Source organism: Gymnogyps californianus, chromosome 1, assembly GCF_018139145.2.
Source record: "Gymnogyps californianus isolate 813 chromosome 1, ASM1813914v2, whole genome shotgun sequence".
Lineage (NCBI taxonomy): Eukaryota > Metazoa > Chordata > Aves > Accipitriformes > Cathartidae > Gymnogyps > Gymnogyps californianus.
Window position 1 is genome coordinate 173992414 of NC_059471.1, and position 20936 is coordinate 174013349.

The 20936-nt window shown below is 35.3% G+C and overlaps 1 protein-coding gene across 3 annotated transcripts in view; it reads left to right on the forward strand.

The window, feature by feature from the left end:
* Positions 1-20936, forward strand: part of PPFIA2 (PTPRF interacting protein alpha 2) — a 333148-nt gene that overhangs the window by 219159 nt on the left and 93053 nt on the right. For 2 of the 3 annotated variants that reach the window (XM_050915641.1, XM_050915647.1), the window contains exon 4: positions 10232-10306. The exons of the other annotated variant lie outside the window; for it this stretch is intronic. In XM_050915641.1, coding sequence (XP_050771598.1) covers positions 10232-10306 — 75 coding nt within the window. The remainder of the gene's footprint in view (positions 1-10231; positions 10307-20936) is intronic. 3 annotated transcript variants of the gene reach the window in all.

Sequence of the window (20936 nt, forward strand, 5' to 3'; positions counted from 1 at the left end):
AATATGCTCAGAAGATGATGTGTCCGAATTAGTAAATGCCTCAAAACTACACATGCAGGGAGCACGTGAGAACTGTTGCTCACGAGCAAAGAACCTAGTTCTTTGTGGGGTCTGTCTTGGCTGATTTGCTTGGGCTCATCACTGTGGCTGAGTCGCTTCTCTGTTTGAGATGGTTGGGTAAGCAGGGGAGACGTTGTGCAGCACAGCATCTGAAACCGTTGACTGCACAGTTGAACTGTGTTGTGTAGAACCAGTTCAATGGTCTCACAGTAATAAATTTAACTTTTTTAAATTCAGAAATATACTCAGAAAGTTGACTATATTTAAGGAACTGTTATTAAAAGAAACAGCTTTATGAAAAAGGTAGCTGTAGTTATATGGTAATATTTATTTTTCATTGGTAATGAAGGTGTGAAACACTGTGGGTTATGAGTCATACTGGGTTAACCATCAGGTTCAAAGTTAAATGAATTTAAGGAACCTATGCCAAATCAAAATTTATTTTGTGTTTAGGTATATCTCTTTAGTTATATGTTCCATTCAGTCACATATCATGAAAACATATTTAAAGAAAATCTACAAAAAGGGAATATAATGACTTCTAGCCACTGTAAGCAATTAATTGTAATAAGCTTTTGGATGTCATTAAGACTTACAAAATCCTGTATTATTAGAAATATCTTTTGAGGATTGATAGGGTTTATGGTCTGAGCTTTGATCTTTTATCCAACATTTTAAACACTGATAAAACTATAAAGTAGGGAGCTCTCCTGCTTTTATACTTTTTGACACTGTGCTGGATAAATATGAGAAATAATAACTAAACTTTAAATAGATTCTGATTATTCAGCAGTTATGTACTTCTTACACATTTTCTTTTGTGAATGTTTTAGTGTTTAGGTACTACACAGTTTATTTTACATCTCATTTTGAAAATTATTGTACAGAATTAGATTGAAGCTAAATATAATATTTTGACCTATATTCTTGAAAATTCTATTTTTATATTTTTTTAATGTAACAGGTTAAAATCACTATTCAGTTAATTTAAAAATTTTGGAGTGACACAGGTACACATCTTATGTATATAATGGGTCTCTGTCCCAGTGGTAATGATAGTTATCAGTGTAGAAAAATCAGCCATCTGCAATCATATTAACAGGAGATTTTTAACATTATAAAAGAAGTTTTAAAATTGATTGGCGAAAATTACTTTTTCCTATGTGCTATTCATCTGTGCATTGAATCTTTTTTATTTTGATATAATAAATCATATTTTTATTATAAAACAATCCAAGATCAATCAAGGAAACAGTTTAGTAAATGATTTTAAAATAATTTGTTATAAACCTAGCACACATTATTTTCAGGTACAAATCCTGTATAAAATTATGTGTTTATGTTATAGTGTCTCTCTTTAGAAGGATTGGATCAAAGACATTTTATATATCATCCAGATAATTGATAATATAATGCTAGCTATCACATTATACCACACATTGTTAGCATTATTGTGATTTTTATTCAAAAATAATGGAAGTAAAAAAGACTGCATACACCCAAATGTGCTAAAAAACCTTTACGGCATGTAAGTCATCTATTCTACACTTTCTTTGACAGAAAAATTATGTGTTAGATTTGTTTCAGACCCTTCAGAAATAAGATATTAATCCACCTATGAAAATTCATTGAAGTTATTCAGAGACTAGTAGAATAATGTATGTTGGACCTCCTAGAGGTCATCTGGCCCAACCTCCTGCTCAAAGCAGGGCCAACTGTTTCAGGTTGCTTAGGGTCCTGTCTAATCAACTTCTGAATATCTCCAGGGAGAAAACCTATTCTGGTGTTTCAGTACCCCCATTGTAATTTTTTTTCCATAATACCTAGCTGGAGTTTCCGTTGTTGAGTCTTGCACCTGTTCCCTCTTGTCCTGTCACTCTGCATCTCCAAGAAGAAGCTGGCTTTGTTTTCTCCACATCTTCTGGTTAGCTAGTTGTAGACAGCAATAAGGTCTCCCATGAACCGTCCCTTCTTAAGTTTGACCAAACCCAGCTCTCTCAGCCTCTTCTGATATGCCATGTGCTCCAGCCCATGACCAACTTGGTGGGCCTTCATTGAAGTCTGTCAGTGTCTTTCTTGTACCGGGGAGCCCAAAACCAGATGCAGTCTCAAAAGTCCAAAGGGGTATAATCATTTCCCTCAACCTGCTGACTGAACTGTGTGTCTGGCCTTATTCCCCCCTAGGTCTTTTCTGCAAAACTGCTTTCTGTTCCCCAAGCCTGTCCTGTTGCCTGGGGTTATTCCATTCATAGTAATGGGATGCCACTTGGACTTTGTGTCACTGATCACAAACCTCTAAGCCTTACAATTCAGCCAATTTTCTATGCACTGTATAATCCACTTACCCAATTCATATCTCACCCTTTTCTCTAGGGGTAAATGGAAGATCTTGCATAAAGCTTTGGTAAAGACAAAGTAAAAAATATTCACTGTTCTCCCCTCATCCACGGAGCCAGTCATCTCATCACACAAAGCAATAAGGTTGGCCAGATGTCATTTGCCTTTGACAAAGTCATACTGGCTCTTCCCAATCACCATCTTGTCCTTTATGTGCCTGGAAATGGCTTCCAGGAAGATTTCCAGGAAGATTCCAGGAAGCTCCATAACCTTCCCAGCTTGTACTTCCCTGGATCTTCCCAGGATAATTCCTGCCTTTCACGATGGTGGACACAACATTTGTGGGTTTTCCACTCATCAGAAATCTCCCCTGACTGCCATTACCTTTCAAAGATGAAAAAGGCCTCACTATGATGCGTTAATCAAGTCTCTCAGCACCCTTGGATGCAGCCAATCTACTCCCTTTGACTTAGGTATGTCTTGTCCCCCTGTATTGTGGGTTATGCTTCACTCCCACAGACTCTGCTGCTATGCTCAGGGAGGCCTGAGGGCAGAACTTTGCAGTAAATGTTGAGGCAAAAAACCATGATATATGATATACTGATGTCACAGGAAATAAACACTGCCCCATCAGAAAATGCACCCAAAACCGAAGCAGGTTAATGGATAGAGAGTAATGAAAACTGTCAAAAGTGCATTGAAAATGTATCATGACCCTTTGCAAATGAATAATGGAAACTTTTCTTTAATCTTTTTCTTCACAAAAAGTGTTGACATTGAAACCAGTAATTTAGATTTTACACCCTTGAAAAAGCATAACAAGATATTTTCATGAAAATGTTTGCCTTTTAAACTTACAGAAATCCCAAGAAAGTCTTTACATTCTTCCTAAATGCAAATTTTCTTTCATGTTTTCACTTCCTACACTAAAACATCTTGAGGTGTTGTAACAAGCTCTGCCACAAAACTTGACTGGTCATGCAAGGATTGCTATGTACACAGTACAAGAACTACAAAAACATCCTTATTACTACAACAAAATGCAATGAAAAATACAAAATAGGCTGGAAGGTGGAAAATAAAACATATCAATTCAGGATTCATATGTCCAGGGAGGCCTGGTTAAGTATAAGGAGAACCAGGAATAACACCTTAACTTATTTCAGAAAGCCTATTGGCTCCCTATATGTTACATGAAGCCTGGGCTTTGCCTTTACCTTTTGTTCAAAAGATAGTCCACCATAAAGAGATCACGGCCATGATTGCATTATTCAGAGAAAGCATGACTGTCATTGACAGTTATTTCAGTGTCTCACAGCTCCTTCAGCATCCCTTCACGCCCTGTACAATAAAAGCTTGTCACGAGCTTCCCATGTTAGAAGGCCAGTCCTGTTTGGCTGAACCCAATACGTACATCCTAGTGAGTAGAAGGTAGTAAGAGTATGCTGTTATTCTTACCCCATTATCCATATGAGATCCTAGCAGTGCCAAACAACAATCTTCATAGTCTGTTCTTGCATAGTTGTAGTGTATTTTGTGAGAATTTTCACTTTAGGGCATGGGATAATGAAAGAGTTAATTTAGTTTATAAATATTTACTATTTTATGAGTATCTCAAAGAAATCTCATTGTGTCTCCTTTGGTAAGTGTGTTGTGTCAGAGCAAATGAAATTGGTGCTGCACTAACTGTATTATTATTTAGAAAATTTGACAGAAGTTATACATATTTTCAAACATCTTTATATATCTAATTATGCTAAAATTTTTAGAAATCTGAAAACACGGGACATGGGCAGTTCTGCTACCAATTCTGGATTTTCTTCATGTTCAAAATTAAATTCAGTGATTGTTTTTTCTATGTGTAAGATTAGGTTATGTCCCACACACACTGAGCATTGTTAAAAAAATGGAAAGTTTTAAACACTACAGGTTAGGACTGATTATTACTGGGACCGATGTGAAATTCTGACTTAACGTTTCTGATAGCCTTTGCTATTGCGTAAGTCACTTGAAATTTGCAGCTGTATTCATAGGGAAGATAGTCTGTGTGGAAACTTCACTTTCTTCAGTTAATCACCCCGGACCTTCTTAATGCTTCTGATCTCAAAGACTTCTTTTACTGCTGCTAAGTAGCTGATATCTTTCTTTGTTTTATTTCATGCAATGAAAGTTGTAGAATTAACGTAAGACAGCACTATGAAATATTTTGGGATATTATATATGAATATACACAGAACGGTTTATAATACGGCAAATGAAGATGAGATTTACTAGACATCATTAGAGTTGAATAGAAAATAGAATCTCAGATTAACTTCATGGTTAGAATAGACATTGAGTATAGAGTAGGTCAGGAAGTACATATTCCTTATATGCAATTCAGGAAGAACAAAAACTAGAAAAATTGTTATTTTATTTATACCATTCTATAGCTATAATTGACTTCTAATATCTATCTGAACATGTTTATTTTCCTGCAGATGTTTTTCCTATTTTGCTTTAAACTTTGGATTCAACATTTAAAATGTGCATTTGGAAAGCAGAAACTGTTTGAAGCAACTTCTCCAAACCCATTTTTTTGTCAATTTTTTAAGAAAAGTGTCCAGTTGATCTTCACAGAGGAAAGCAACTACGAGGTGTTATTGTCCTAGCTAAGATTCAAAAACCACTGGTTCTCTTAAGATTAATTCACGGCAGAAAAGTATACCTAATATTCTTGCAAATAAAAACAATCTATTCATGTCAACATTATCACTATCTTTTTATTCCTTAGCAGGTAGCTAGGAGAGCTTTTATTCAATAGACTGTTCATGAAAAAGATGTGATTCAATTCTAGCATGTGCAAGTGTTTTTTAAAAGCTCTTTGTGGGCTGCAGATCTGGAGAGAATGAAGAAAGAATTTGACAGCAAGGAAAAAAGTGGGAAGCAGTTGCTAGGAGACAGAGAAAGATGGGTGATATTTTGCACCGACAGCAGTGCTAACATGACATTGACTATGTTACATTTCAAGGTAATTTGGTTGCATTTAAAAGCCAGAGGAATACCCAGTCATCTGGGCACATGTTGGATACACCCTCTAACATGGAGAGAGCAACCATTTTCTGCTGTGTCTGTGGCACTGTAATGGGAATCTGTTCTTTAAAAATGCATATTATAGCACGTTCTGATAGATCAGGTGACATCTGATTAGTCTTCCTTTGTGAAACCTTATTTAGTAAAGCTTTATCTAGTGCCCAAGAAAACAGAAAGATGTTGAAGGACCATATGAAAATTAAGTAGTATGTTATTTCTGAAGTGATTAACACAATCTAAGATAATGCTTACTTCTATGAACTATAGTTACTCACTGTCTTTGACTTCCAGAAAAGACAAAACAATGTAATATTCTAATCATTAATTTGCATTCATCACATGAAGAAAACCGAATTATCAAATAAAAACAGTTTGCATTTGTTCCAGCTCCTTTTTCTCTAACAAGATAGTGACCAGGAACAACATCCTTTCCTGCACCTCTCAGAAATGAGGATGGTTCTGGTTTTTTTGTTTGCTGTAACATAAATTTGAAGAGGGAATCGAGTACAAAATTCTTTGCAATAAATTTGTATATGGCTTTTCAGAGGCTTTGGCTGTTGCCTCTTATTTAGATTCAAAGGTTATTCAATATGAACTTACGAAGTTCAGGAAAACATTAATACAATTACTAACTGGTAAATGTTGCCCAGAGTAAAATCTTCTTCAAAATATATGTGTACTACATACGTTAGTATGGCATTTGTAGCCTATATTCTTTCCTGGAATGTGAATGACCAAACCTGAAACCTTTATTCAGCTTTTGTGTTCTTCCTGGAGTTTATTTTGAAATCAATTGAAGACTGAGAAAGAAATTTGAAGTGAGAAATAAAGTTACAGTTTCTGGGCTGTAAACCAGAGCAGATTTCTCCTTCAGATCAGAGCACTGATGTAGCGCTTTTCCTCGTTTTCACTGATAGAATCAAAGATTTCCCTCAACTTTAACAGCCACTATGTATGTGCTTGAACATGAAGAATTAGTTGCAACATTTCCAATGTCACCCTGGCAAATGTGAATCTGAATTAGTTGTTCACTGGTCAGATGAAAGGAAAAAAGAAGTCTTCTGTGCCAAGGCAGAGTTGCTTTCAGTTCCTTTAGCAACTCTTATATTCAGAGAACAAATAAGGGCCATCAGACTGCAATTTTGGTTAGGTCATTATAAAAAATGCAGTGCATTAACTGTGTACATAGAAGGGAGGGAAGGCAAGGCAAGGCAAAGGAAACAACTTCCAACTGTTGCTCTGTGTCACACTGGTACTGTTCCATGTTGTTACTGACAATAGGCCAAGAATGAAAAAAATTGGATTTTAATAAAATAGCTTGATATTCAGAATAAAAACATTAATTCTCTACCTATTTTTTCTGAAGTGCCATGTAAAAAATGTCTCCTAAATTTTCTTTGAAACAAATGCCTATTATTTCCAGGGAGTGTTGTTTTCAGGCTTTAAAATGTCCATATAAAACCCACTAGGATTCAGTTCTACAGTGCCACAGTGTGTAAAGGTTAAGGATAATTTTTCTAATTCCAGCTCCTTGTGGAGCTGTGACCTCCTCAGTAATGTGGCCTAGTTGGTTTGCAAATTCTAACACTATTCAGAGTGAATGCCAGTGTTAGACATCTTATATTTTTTAAACATGCATTCTCACTTAGGCTTGAATACATGGAGGTTTCAGGAAACTTATGAAAATTTAAAGTAGAGTTACCAACTCATTGCATTTCATTTCAGCTATTAACAGCTGCTCTCTTGTGAATTTTCTCTCAATCATCTTGTCCCTCGGCAGTGCTTACAGCCAACAGGACGGAAGCCAGAAAGATGACTGTCATTTTTCCATGTATTTTTTACATCTAAGCTGAGATTTCCATTAAGAAATTGTTAAAGAGATTGAAATCAGGCCTCTTGAAGACAGGACTACACCCCTCACTGGTAGGACATGGACTTTAATAGTGGAGAGCTAGTGAGAGACAGAAATGGTGTTGGGAAGAGAAGCATGACACAGAAAGAGAGTTTCAGGATCCACAGAGGAATCGGGGGAACCTCTAGGAAAGCAAAGAGCATTGTAGGAGGAGAGAGAGAGAAAAGATGTGAGTACCAGGTAGTGGACTCATACTGCCTTGGACTTTTTATCCATCTGGATAGGGAAACAGGTCATTGAGCAGCCCTTGGAAGCTGGTAGAAGAACTGGAGAAATAACACTGTTTTTCAAGCAGAATAGGATTTAAAAAATAGGAAAAAGGAAAGGCAAATGAAGTAAGAAATACTTTTTCAGCTAATTAAACAATTCAAGATTTTCAATTACAGCCAGAATAATTGATGCATTATACATTTGGTGTGAAGTATTTTTATGAAAAATAGAATTAGATGGAAATTATGAATAAATTAGAATTAGTAAATATAATATTTCAAATTAATTTTACATATTCCAAGTGTGTTAGAATTGAATACAAAAAAAATCTATAAAATGACTGTGATGATAGCTTATGTACTACCATAAATCTAAAGCTTTATGAGGATGTTTTCCAGGAATTATGTAGCTCATTTTGGAAAACAAGCTTTATGATTAAAGATTTTTACATACATCTTTGATGAAAAATAGTACAAAAATTTAATAAATAGCAAAAACATTTTGGCTTCCATTGCATGTTTTCACTGCATTCTGTTGTTCTGGTGTTTGAAAACAGTTGAAACAGTCATGAAAATTTGTAGTAATTTTCACTCTTATCACTGCCACTCAGAGATGGCTCAGTCACTGCAACTTCAAGATGGCTTAAACTTCGTTTATATCAGGTAAGGAACAGGCACAGTCAGTTACTGCAGCTCAGCTATTGATTACGTAGTCACACCCTATAGGAAATGTCTGTTTAAGCTACAACATGCATCTTTAGGAACATTAACGGTTGATTTTTTTCAGTCTTATACTGCTGAAGGAATAGAAGGAAATTAATAAATCAGAAATTGGACAAAAAAATTGAGAATTCTTTCTAATCTTGAGAACGTCTTAATATTTCTTATACCTTAACACTCTTCAACTCACTTTTCTTTTGCTCCTTTGAGCAAATCACTTGTGATTTCCGTTCTGTTAAGGCTAGCAATATTGTTTAGTGTATAGTAAAACTTGTTTAGTGTAGAGTAAAATTATAGTTACCCAAGAGCATTCAAATAATTTATGTGAATACATGAAATACATTTTCAATTTTTGTTTCTTTTAATAAAGCTGAAGTATGTAAAGAGGACCAAAAAACTCAAAGTACTGCATAAGCAACTATATTTGCATTCGTTAGAAAGGCTGAATAGTTTTCTTTTTTAGTGTTCATTTCCTGAATATGTATTGGATCTTTAGATTTAGTTTTAAAGTTTAGTGAACATGCTATGTTATAGTTTTGCTAAGTAATTTTCATCTATTAAAGTCTAAGCCATTCTTGGGATGTAATGAGTCTATTTGCAAAATTTCACTTCCATCAGTAGTAATGGAAAATAAAGTATGTAAGGAAACGTAATATTTATTAGACTAAGAGGTATCACTGGAAAAAGTATGAAAGCATTAGGACATACACAACCTTTTCAGGGATCTCCTGTATTTGTCAAGGACATGAAAACAATTGTATGTACATGAAAATGTACAATGTTCCATTGTATGTGAAAGATTGATTTTTGTTTTGCTTTGTTTTCCAGCTACATCTCTTGGTCTAATAGAATATGCTAACTTTCCCTACAAACATTGCTAATAGCCTTAAACATCCTCGGATCATCAGCTGGAACAGCATGACCACAGTGTAGCTGGAACAGCATTGCCGCAGCGTAGCTGGAATGTGTATAGAAATATATCCTGAGTGTTGACTGATTAGCCAGGTTGTAAAGTCATTTAATGTGAGGTGCCTAATGAAGTTGTGTAGATAAGGAGAGGAGTTGCCATAGCGTCCTTTCATAGTCAGGAGAGAGAGTCACCTACACACAGCATTGAAGATCACTTTAGGTCTAATTTGCCTTTGGTCATATTGGGAGACTGGCAACTACATTGCCAGCTTAGGTTGTCTATCGCTACATGAGCTGATGCGGAGCCAGAGCACTCAAACAACAGTAAATATGTCTTCAGAGGTATTAAATCATTATTATTTAATAATAATTAATATTTAGTAATAACTACAATAGTAATAATAATAATGATTGAGTAGATCATAGACATCCTTAGAACAGAATAGGTCATCTATGAAACTGGTACAAACACAGCAGTCTTTTCTGCTTATGAGAGTATCTTGTTTATGACTTCTTGCAAAACCCAAACAAACTGCATGATGATATAAAAAATCTTTAGTATGTGTGACTGAAGACAATGCTGCAAGTTAGTTTTTCAATGAATTTGTTGCATTCAATTAATATGAACAGATTAGTTATCTTCCATGGAGTGGATTTAAAACATCTGCAAAAGTTTTTTTCCTTATCCTTTGTAAAAGATGCTTGTGAACATCATTTTATTTCTATGCCTAATGTGGTCTTAGAATATTTGCATTTGCTGTGTATTCCATAAAATTATAGGCAAACTGTGGAACAGCAGTATGGCATTTAAAGTTTGACACCTATTTTTGTGGGTTAAGTCTTCCTACAGTTAGGTTTAAATGTTTACTACACGGTATGTCTCATGAAAGGATGCAACACACATGCCTGCAAACAGACTGGCAGGGCATACATTAGTGCATATGGCAGATTATATAATCTTTAAAGACTGATAGAAATTACGTTACTGCACATATTTTGATTTTTCTTCTAGGTAAGGGAACGACTGAGGGTTTCTTTAGAAAGAGTCTCTGCACTGGAAGAAGAACTAGCTGCTGCTAACCAGGAGGTAACATAAAACACTTTCTCCCCTTTTGAGGTTCAGTTTCTCTAATACTCTGTCCCATGTGTTCCCTGTCACTTTTCTTAAAACTGTCAGAAAAAAAAAAAAAAGATAGATTACATTCTGAGTAAGCTGCTCAGTGTGGCTTGTTTAAGGTGGTTGTAAGATTAATACAACCTTCTGTTTACTGATTTATTCCCTTCTTCTATTCCCTTGTGAGCAAGCCAAAATCCAAGAGCTAGTGACAGATTCCCAAATTTGTTGTTGGACATGAAAAAGGAGTGAACCAGCGAATATGTCAGATACTATAAATAATTTAATAATCTGAATTTCCATTTTATTATAAAATCAAGTAAAACACACACATATATATACACACACATTATATAAATGTTAGCATTGATGGAGGAAGGATTATGGATGACCTTGAAATTTAGGTTTGTCTCTTCCCTTTTAATTGCAGTGTATCATGGTGAACTGTGGTGCCATATAACTATTGTGAACTTGGACAAGCAATTTTTTTTCCTGTACAGTAGTTTTCAGACTGTTCTCTTCTGTTTGAAAGGGTGAACAGCAACACATAATTGTATTGCACATACACAACTGCACACGCATATAGAAAGGAATTTTGCACCCCAGAGAGATGATTCTGAGGCCAGAAAATATAAATAATGGAGTCTGCTGGTGACTTTGCCACTCCCATCATGTTCTGAATCGCCACCTGATGTTTGCTTCTCACACTTAAAAATGTCAGACAAGCAATAGAGTTGGATTAAAGCTATTTTGGGTTATGTCCATTTACTGATGTCATTTTACTCAAGCTTAAGACAGAAACTGAAAACAGCAACAGACAAAGTACTATCAAATAATTCTGGAAAAATGGAATACTTGTAATTCAGAATAAGGTGTGATAATGTAAAGTAGAGATTCCTAAAGTAGTTTTTTTCCAATATTAAGCTAGAAAAGTTACTTTCTTAAAGTAACTTCTTAAAAATAGGATCTGCAATTAAGATATTAGTACTTCCTCTTTATAAACAATGAACTAGCTATTTTGAATCATCTCTTTCTTCTCTCAAGTAACTGCACTTTATCTGTGCAAAAATAAAATCCGTCTTTTATTCTTCCATTGCATCATGTCCAGAATACTTGGGTTCAAATGATTTAGTTACACTATGTTGTGTAATCTGTTATTTGCACTAGTGTTTATTAAATAGAAAGCAATCCTTTTGGTCAGTCAAGCCAACTGAGATGCATTGCACTCCTCTAATCCCTCCCATTCATGATCCAGTCAAATCCAAGTTCACTTCACCGGGCATGGGATCAGGTCTTTAGAGCATTGCCTTGTCATCTGAAGTTTTAAAAAAATTACTGAAACTTGTATTGACAGTAAGGAGTAAAAACATACACAATGAAATCAAATTGAAATAGGTCTTTCATAGCCTTTCTTGCCCCAAATCCTTAGAAATGTTGTACAAACTTTGTGATACTAAAAACTTTTAGAAGGATATTTTGTCAACCAAGCATAACATGACCATTAACACAATCTGAATACTGTTATTCCAGTTTCCTGTGAGGAACTGTTAAAGCTGAAAAATGGAAATTCAATTAAATAATAATGAAAAAAGAGCTAGATGGGAAGAGATGTGGAAGAGAATGAGTGGATTATTTTCAAACAGTTAATGCAATTTGAACAAGAGTTCAGATAATGTTCACACAATTAGTTATTTAAACAAGACAAAATTAATTAGAGAACTGCAATATATAAGCCTGTTTTTATACTAGATTCCACAGTGAATACACAGGCAATAAAAGACTTTAAAAATTTATTATACTAAATATGAAAATAAATGGGCCAAGTTTCCAAGGGCATTGAATATAAGTTTTTCAGTAATTTCTGTATTCCTGTCACTCAGTGTCTGTTCTCCCAAGAGAATTAATATTTTCTTTCATAGCCATTTTCTCATACTGATTCTAAGAGTGTACTACATATTCAGGACTATATCTAAACGTAAAATGATGACAGTCAATTGGTCCCCTGATTAAATGAGTATATGATTAGGTATATAACAAGTATCAGATTCAGGGATAAAAAATAGTAGAAATGTGTATGTTAAGATAGCCCCTTTCTCTGAAAGCTTATGGCTGTGGCTCTGACACAGCAACAATGAGAAACTGTGGACACCCATGAGTACTTATTGGAAATACCCTTATATAAAAGAGAAAAATTGAGAGAGAGAGACTATAGCTTTCCATCATTAGATGGTAAATAAGCTCTCATTTAACAGTCTTTGTAGCATATTACATACATACCAAAGGAAGTGAAAACATCTGTAACTCTGGCAAAGTGGATTTTGGCTCTAGTTGCCAACACCACCTGACAAAGAACTTCATATTTGATAGGGAATAGTAACACACATTGACTTTAAACTGCAGGGGCAATCGAGATGAACAGTTGGACCCGTTGGGGGAACTTAGCTTGTGCAGCTAATATTTATATGCAATCACACAAGGGTAATAGAGAAGGACTTTGGTCTACAGCTCCAACAGCGACTATTGATACGGCATAAGTCACTGTCGTTGGTTCAGTTGAACTTTTCAGAAACAAGAATGTCCACCAAATGATTCATTGCTGTTGTGATTCTGTGAAGGCAATAGTTTCTATAAAAAAGTGAATATGTAGTTTATTTCCTCTTCACATAAATGCTACACAGAAATTATTTTGATTTTATGTAATATTTTCAATATGCTAGCAATTTGTAAAGTTTTCAAAAAGTCAATTCTCTCTATAAATTACAGTATAAAATATACATCAAATTGTCAAGGGAATCCTTGTTTACTACAGGTTTAACAACAATGTTATAGGGGTAGAATTAACCAAATCAGTTACATTAACTGTTCTACTGAATATGAAGTTTTGGTTTTAAATTGTGTCAAGCTGGAGGATACTTACAGGGTACATCAGGTCCTTATTAAAACGTGTTTACAAACACTAAACATTATACTGTATCTTACAGAGCACAGGATTCAGCTCAGAATTAGGACACTTGAATTTGAGTGTCTACATGTAAGCTGGTATCTAAAATTTGACTGGAGGCTGTGGAGCTCTAGTAAATCCAGTCAGCCAGCCAACCTGGCGGTTAATCTGCCAGGGCTGCCAGATACAACACAAAATTGACAGGAGAGCTGTGTCTGTCTGGAGCTAGATGTGGGGAAGGAATACCCCTTGTCACTACAATGACACCAAATGCTTGTGTTAGGTAACTGATTCTCACAACAAGCTCATATGTAGACACTTAATGCATAGACAGCTAAATTTAGGTGTCTTACTCCTTAAAAACAGCAGAAGGTCTCTGAATCAGGCAGTGGGCTTCTAGATACGGGGGAGATAGATAGATACAAAATGGGCCTATGTTATATTTAAAGACTGGACTGAAAATTCTTTAAACATGTGTTTTACTAGGGGAAAAAGTTATTTGACTATATATTTTATTTTGCTGCAGCTGATTAGTGACAGTGGAAGGGACCTTTAAACATAACAGCAATCTGAATTGCTGTTAGTGAGTTTTCATGCAGACTGGGGCAAGATAACTGTCTGCAGTAGCTAAATTCCATAGTCATCCTTATAATATTTGCTTTTTATCAGCAGTTATCACATGATGTACCCAAAATTATCACATTTTTTTCTTTTATGCCTACACTGGAAGCCATTATTCGTTCGCAACTGGTAGATGTCCTATTCATTGTGTCTGTTGCAGCTAAGATGAATAGTAGATATTTTTAATAATTTTCTGAAAAATTTACTTCCAGTTTTTAGTTAAAATTACTGTAAAACATAGCTATATTTGCTTACCCCTCAGGTGCTTTTAAAATGATGCTGTTTTTCATCTGGTTCCACATAACCCATGGTCTCACCAAATAGTTTTGACGCTGAAGGTTATAATTTGCAGTTAGCAATTAGACAAGCTGCAAGTGGTACATCCAATACCAAAGCTCAGTGTTACAATAGTGTCTGTCTGAACATTTTGAAGGCAAATGTGATGTTTTTCAGTGAGTATATGAACATTTTCAAATTCCAACAAGGTTCTGCTAACCAGCTTCCTTTTTACACACTAATTTGTGAAGTATGAGTCTCATTTGCAAAGGAAGTGGGATGCGAATTTTCCTTCCCAGTTTTGTCATTTATGATCTTCATGGAAATTAACTTTAATACTGAAATTACTGACAAGATAACCACTTTTCTTCCACAGCTTTTGAGATCTTATTAGCGTTACGAGTGTGAGTCTTTATTAAAAGTATGCTAAACTACAGCACGTGCAAACAACACACTAAGATATTTCGTTAGCGCCATATATCACCAGGAACTCAAGCTCTAGTGGCTTCCACAGAGGAAGGATACATAGATTATAGACCACGGCCCATAGTAATGCTTTTAAATCCATTTCTGCTGCAATGTGCAGTGTTAAATGACAACTGTTGCAATTTCTATTAACAGATTTCACTGTTTCCCAGAACTCTCAACAAATAGTTTCCCAAAAAATGACCTTTAGAGCTTTTTTCCAAGGCTTGTATGTAAAATTAAGTTCTATACTTAGTTAATACTATACTGGGAAAAAGTAATTTTTTCAATGGCTGCGCTTATTTTGCACATGAATTTTCTCCTGCCCATCTTAAACATTTATCCAGCCCTTGAAAAATCGTCCTGTGTTAATAAGAATCATATGATAAGTGGCATTCCAAAACCTTTTTTTGTTTCTGGTTAACATGCTGGCTTTTCCATCTTTCCTCATTAGTAGAAAATGTGACATGGAAAATACAGCTTTAATTACATTTATTATCTCAAAGATATACTTTAGGAACCCAGAAAACACTGGAACTGTGTAGAATATGAAATTAGAGAAATTACTGGTTTGAGTTTATATATCACTGTACTACCATACGCTTTTCTTCAGCATTTGTTGAAAATGCCAATGCTGTTTGCAAATGCCAAACATTGCATTGCTTCTGTCAATTGACACATAGATTATACTTAAAACACTCAGGCTTCCTTTTAAAACCTCATTGTTACAATTTCCATTTGCTTCTACAGAATTTCACTCAACTTTGAGCCTAAATTTAACTCCTGGAGCTATCAGAGAGCTTGCAGGAGTTTTGGACCATGGATCTCTGCTTCATACAACTGCATGCATTCTCCTATTTGGGCAGTGGGTTTCTTCCTGACAGTAGGTTAGTTTATTCATTAGGGTGCCCTAACGCTATTTTTTATAGCATCCATGAAAGCATTCAAAAATTATTTACATCCCTGAAGAGAAAGGATGATTTGCGATTTATGATTCTTTGTATTCTATACCAAAAACACCAGAAAATGTAGCCCTTATTCACCAAAGAACTTTCAAATACCATGTTAATTGCCTAACTTTTGCTATGCAGGGCAGGTCAAGAAACCAGTAAAAAATGCAGATACTTTTAACAGTTGAGGACAGTTTTGACTCTGACCATGAGGGATGCTGCAGACAAGATTGTAGTATCATCACTGCTAGTGAAATATTCTGTAATATTTAATATATATGTATTTTAAAGTGAAACCTCAGCTGACTATGGTGTGTTCTATGGTTGCATGTGAAAACATATTTTTATCCCCAGCTGTTTCAGGTCCTATTAGCTTAAGGCACTTTTTGTTACAGGAGTTTCTTGGTGGCCTTAGCCTTTGTATGTAAATACAATGCAAAGTGATTTTTGGAGTAGAAATGTTGTTGAAGGAATAGTTTGCTGAGAAAAATAGCATATGCATTTCTTGAACGTATAATATACACAGAATTTCATCAATCCGAAATTCAGAAATGATGGATATCAAATCTCTGGATGAAACTGGGTGAAATTCATTGACTTTTTTTTCTGAAGAAGGCCAGGTAGATGGCTTATACCTATTTCTGGTGACTTTAAGTATACTTTTTTGCAAAAAATGTGAAACAGTCTGCATCTATAGTACCTCGTTTTACCATATTTTCTCAGAATGGTGTAACTGAAAGTTATTGCTTTGTAAACTCTCTCCTACTTTTTTTTTTTTTTTTTTTTTAATGCTATAAATTTACACAGGTCTAGCTGTGGAGAGACCTTCTTTGTGGTCTGAACTTTAATTTTAAATGTCTATGTAATTGTAACAAATTATATCTTTTCTGCAAAGTTGCACATAATTAAAACTATCTTGGTTTGAAATGTAATCTTTATGTGCTATATGTAATTGCTTTTCATTCTGCCTTTAACCTTAACCATCTAGTTAAATGTTAACTCTGCAAAAAATTATTGTTGCCCTTAAGTTTTAAATGCGGCAATGAAGCAAAACGATGATTTTCTTTGTGGATGTTTCTCATACTCCATGTTCCACAGCATTAATTTCTGTCTCTACACATTTGAATTAGGATGTGTGGCATGGCAGCTGGAGAAGTTGAAAATTACTACAGCAGCACTACATCCTTCATTGCCTTATTTTTTTACAAAGTCAAAAAGAAATAAGCACAAGAAATGGTCAGTTAAGTTGCTATAGCTATTTCATTTTATGGCCTCAACTAATTCTAATCTAAGTTCTCAGAGGAAAAAAACACTAGAATTCTTTGTGGATATTGAGGCCAGCAGGGCTGTTTTTTGCATTGCCATCAAAAGCATTTTTCACTAAATTCAGGGCAGAATAGGTCTAAAATTCAATGCGTTTTTCAGATAGTCACTTAAGAACATTAATTTCTATTGACATATTTGAGATGAACATCACTATTCCACTTGCAAAAGTGGTTTCTCAGTATAATTTCCATAAATTTCTACCACAGAGAAAAATTTTCCAATTTTGAGTACAAAAAGAACATATATTTTCTACAGTGACAGCAGATAATGATTTTTCAGATATTTTAGTATTGTTATACAAGAATCTTGATAAAAAATGCTTGTAGATTTAATTTCCCCTTTTATAACTTTCCTTAGTGACTTAGGGCTATTTATGTGTTGGCCACAGTGTAGTGTTGGCAACCCTGTAATATATGTTAAGTAAATTCAGCAACTTTGGTCTTCACTGAAATGGTTTTGTAGAGCAGAATTGTGTAGCTGCCCAAATGTCTTAGGGTATTTTCAAAAGACATCCTGAAATGCTGTGTTCTCTTACCCCTCCATTTAGCCTGTAGCCACCTGTAACAAAACCTAAAATACTGATGGTATGTTCAAATTTTGCATTGACTTTCTATCTAATTTGAATGCCTCCCATGTATTCTTTAGAAGAAACCAATTTGTAAGAAAGACTGTGATTAACAGAAAGGATGCGTGATCTGTGCTCATGTGTTCGTGGAGAGCTTCTTGAGGAAAAACGTACCTGAAGGGAGAGACTTTTTATTCCTTCACGAATGCAGTGTGATTAATAGTTCTAATAAAATCTTTGATCTCGAGTGCTTGATAAGTTGTGTATACTACTCTCCTTTCAATATCATGTCATAAAGACAATTACTTTCTATTTTTATTTCCCAAATATTCTAAGATCCCAAATATGAATGGATTAGGGTGCCTCAGGATGTTACTGCTGTTAAGGAAGGAGTCAGATTCTTCTACTGAAATGATAGATTCAGGCTACTAAGCATCTCCACTGCAATTTTGATGTTTTTCTTAGAACCTTGTGTCACGGCTAATACTTCTCCTTCACTTTATTTACTTGTGAAATTTTTAATGGGATTTGTTATATAAAGTTTTGTGACTGGAGTGAATCCCAGTGTCACAGATTTATCATTGAAGAGTAGAGTTTAGTTTTACTCCAATTAGTCACAAAACAGCCTGAGATCTATTGCACCTCTGAATTTTCTGCTATGGCACATCCCTATGTATCAATAAGCATACATGCATTACTCTTAAACTGCTATGAACTGTTAATTGCACTTTCTGAAGAAAAGAAAAATCTAAGTTTTGTAAGATAATGCTTAAAGGAACATGGCAAAACATAAAAATGCTATGTAAAACTGATCCTCTTTCTTTACTGTTCCCCTAAACCTGCTGCGCAGCTATGAAGCAATTGTTTAAATATACATTAAAAGAGCAGACAGCTAGATGTTTGAAATATATTTTGGAAATCTCTTCAAATCTACTTCATTTTTTTGTCTGACAAACATTTGACTTAATGAAACCTTGGTCCCCCATGATTAGAAACATGGGTGGTTTAATGCTTTGGTTTTATCTCTGAATAAATGATGACTGGAGATTAAAAATTCCCAGTTGTTTCCTCTAAACCTTGCAGTACAAACTCTCCATAAAATTAGCACCCTCATCAAAATGAGCATAAACCTAATCTGGTGTATTCTCTTGTGTGTGTGTTTTAAAAAACATTTCTAGGATGCTCATTCTGAAAACAAATTAGGGGCTACTACTTTAATGTAAAAATGTAATCTTCCTTTGCTGCACTTTCTGGCAAACTAAATGTACTGGCATGTACTAAATTCATTACTGTATAACAATTTAATGTGAACATTTCCTGCAAGAATTTGTGGAGATCCTCTTCCTACCTTGTTGCTCTGACTACATCTTCCATCTGCTGGGTCTACTGAGTTTCTCCTTATTCACTTTTTGTGAAAGCAGAGAGAGGCTTAACTTTGCTTTTACAATCTCACACTTACCTAAAAGTTTTCAGTGATGTCACTCATTTCAGTCCTTACCACATGAGTTCTCCTACGCTCCAGTTTCCCCTCTCAGCTTTGCAGTGTTTTCTTACCTGTTGCTTCACATTAGAAAAGCGTTAGAAAAGTTTTGAATAACACTTCTTTATATCACTCCCTAAACATCATTCCTGTCACCTTCACTACTGATTATTGTTAAGCAAGTGATGACAAATTTTTAGTCTTTCATATCTTTTCTTTTTTCCAACTCTTTGGTCCAAATACAGAAAAGTAGCTAGGAAATCTATGACAAATATTCATACTATTCTTTTGTTTGAATGTTATATTCTCATTTTTATAATACCTGTGGCCTAAGTCTTCAGACTTTTGCCTTTGGGGTGAAACTGTATTTCTATTTGCATTAAAAAATGTGGCCCAATCTTAATTACACCTTAGAGTGCTGCAGAAATATAAATATTTATTGGTACATTTGGTAGTAATATATTCCATCTTCACATTTATATTGGAGTGCTTTCCTTGCATATTTTTACTATGATTATTATTGCATTACTACACTCCCAACAGAGCTCCAGCAAAGGACCAGGACTCCATTTTGTTGTAAAAAAAAATATTAAAACATGGTTCCTGCTCCATAGCATTTATAGTATAAATTTGCCTTGTAGTGTCCATTGCTCATACAGCTGTGGAACAGAGAGCATTACTGTAAAGCCAAGGTAGCACAGTGACCTGTGCAATACATGTGGTGGTCATCACTTACCCTTTTTACTATCATAGGAGCTCTGCGAATATCACTCACAGGACTCAGGCTAATCTGGTCCTTTTTGAATATTCTTGCTCCTAAAAGCATCGTGGTTATTTTAACTGGGGTGACTGGTTGACTGTTCCTACAGCGGAAAAAGTAGGATGCAATCCAATAGAATTCATGGGTGCAATGATTGACTTTGTAAGTATTGATAGATGAACTTGGCTAAGTTGCGTAACTTGATTTTTGACAGCTGATGGCTGTAGTGGCATCTACTCAGGTGCGCAGTCTGCCACACAACTGTTGTCCTGGTACACTGCATAAATCCTGGTACGCTACATGAATCCTTGCATGCTCATGGCGTCATAACTCCATGCTTGGGAGTTAAATACTGAGCACATGCCCTCACCCCAGCTCTGTGCCTATTTTTTTAATGGAAGAGAGGCTGGGGCTGCAGGCAGGGAGGGAACAACAGTGCTTTCCATGAGGTCCTGAGTCTATAACTGTAGGACACAGTTTTCAGGGCTCACTATATAACACAACTGCTCTGCAATTAATCAGCATGTATGGAAAGTTTCCGTTTTCTGGATCTCATGAGGTTGAGTTATTGGAGTTATTTTGGGGGTCTGTACAATGTTTTATATTCATCAGTAAACAGGGATCACAGAGCATGCCTGACATTTCTGCACAACAGCAAACAAATATATGAATATTTGATACACAGAGCTGTGAAGCTGAAGAACACGTCTCAGAGAGTGATAAATGGATCTTCAGATATCTTCTCTACTTTATTCCAGAGAATTACAGAATAGGAAAGCTCTGAGTTTCTAGCACAGGTTTCGTGGATTTCTTATTTACCACATATTCCTCACCCAAAGTAGAAGAAAGGGAGAAAGAGGAGATGGGATGACAGCCAAGGAAATACAAGCTGAGAGAAGAACACAGGGATGGCAGGAGCCAGATGTGTGGCTTAGCATATTTCACAATTGTTTGCCTACACACCTGAAAACTCCAGGAGATTAATGAAGCTGGAAGGTTATTTGTATATGGTTAGCTTAGGGATTGTTCGTAGTCAGCATGAGATTAGACACTGGAATAATTTCAGATTGGATTTAACGTCATATATTTGGCAGCCTGTTTAGGGAGCTTAACAAATCAATGGAATACAACTCTCACCGGCCCTAGTTTCCTAAGGTTATGTTAGCAAATGCCTTACTTTAAACACACCAACTTGCTAAAGTAAAGAACATATAGCATA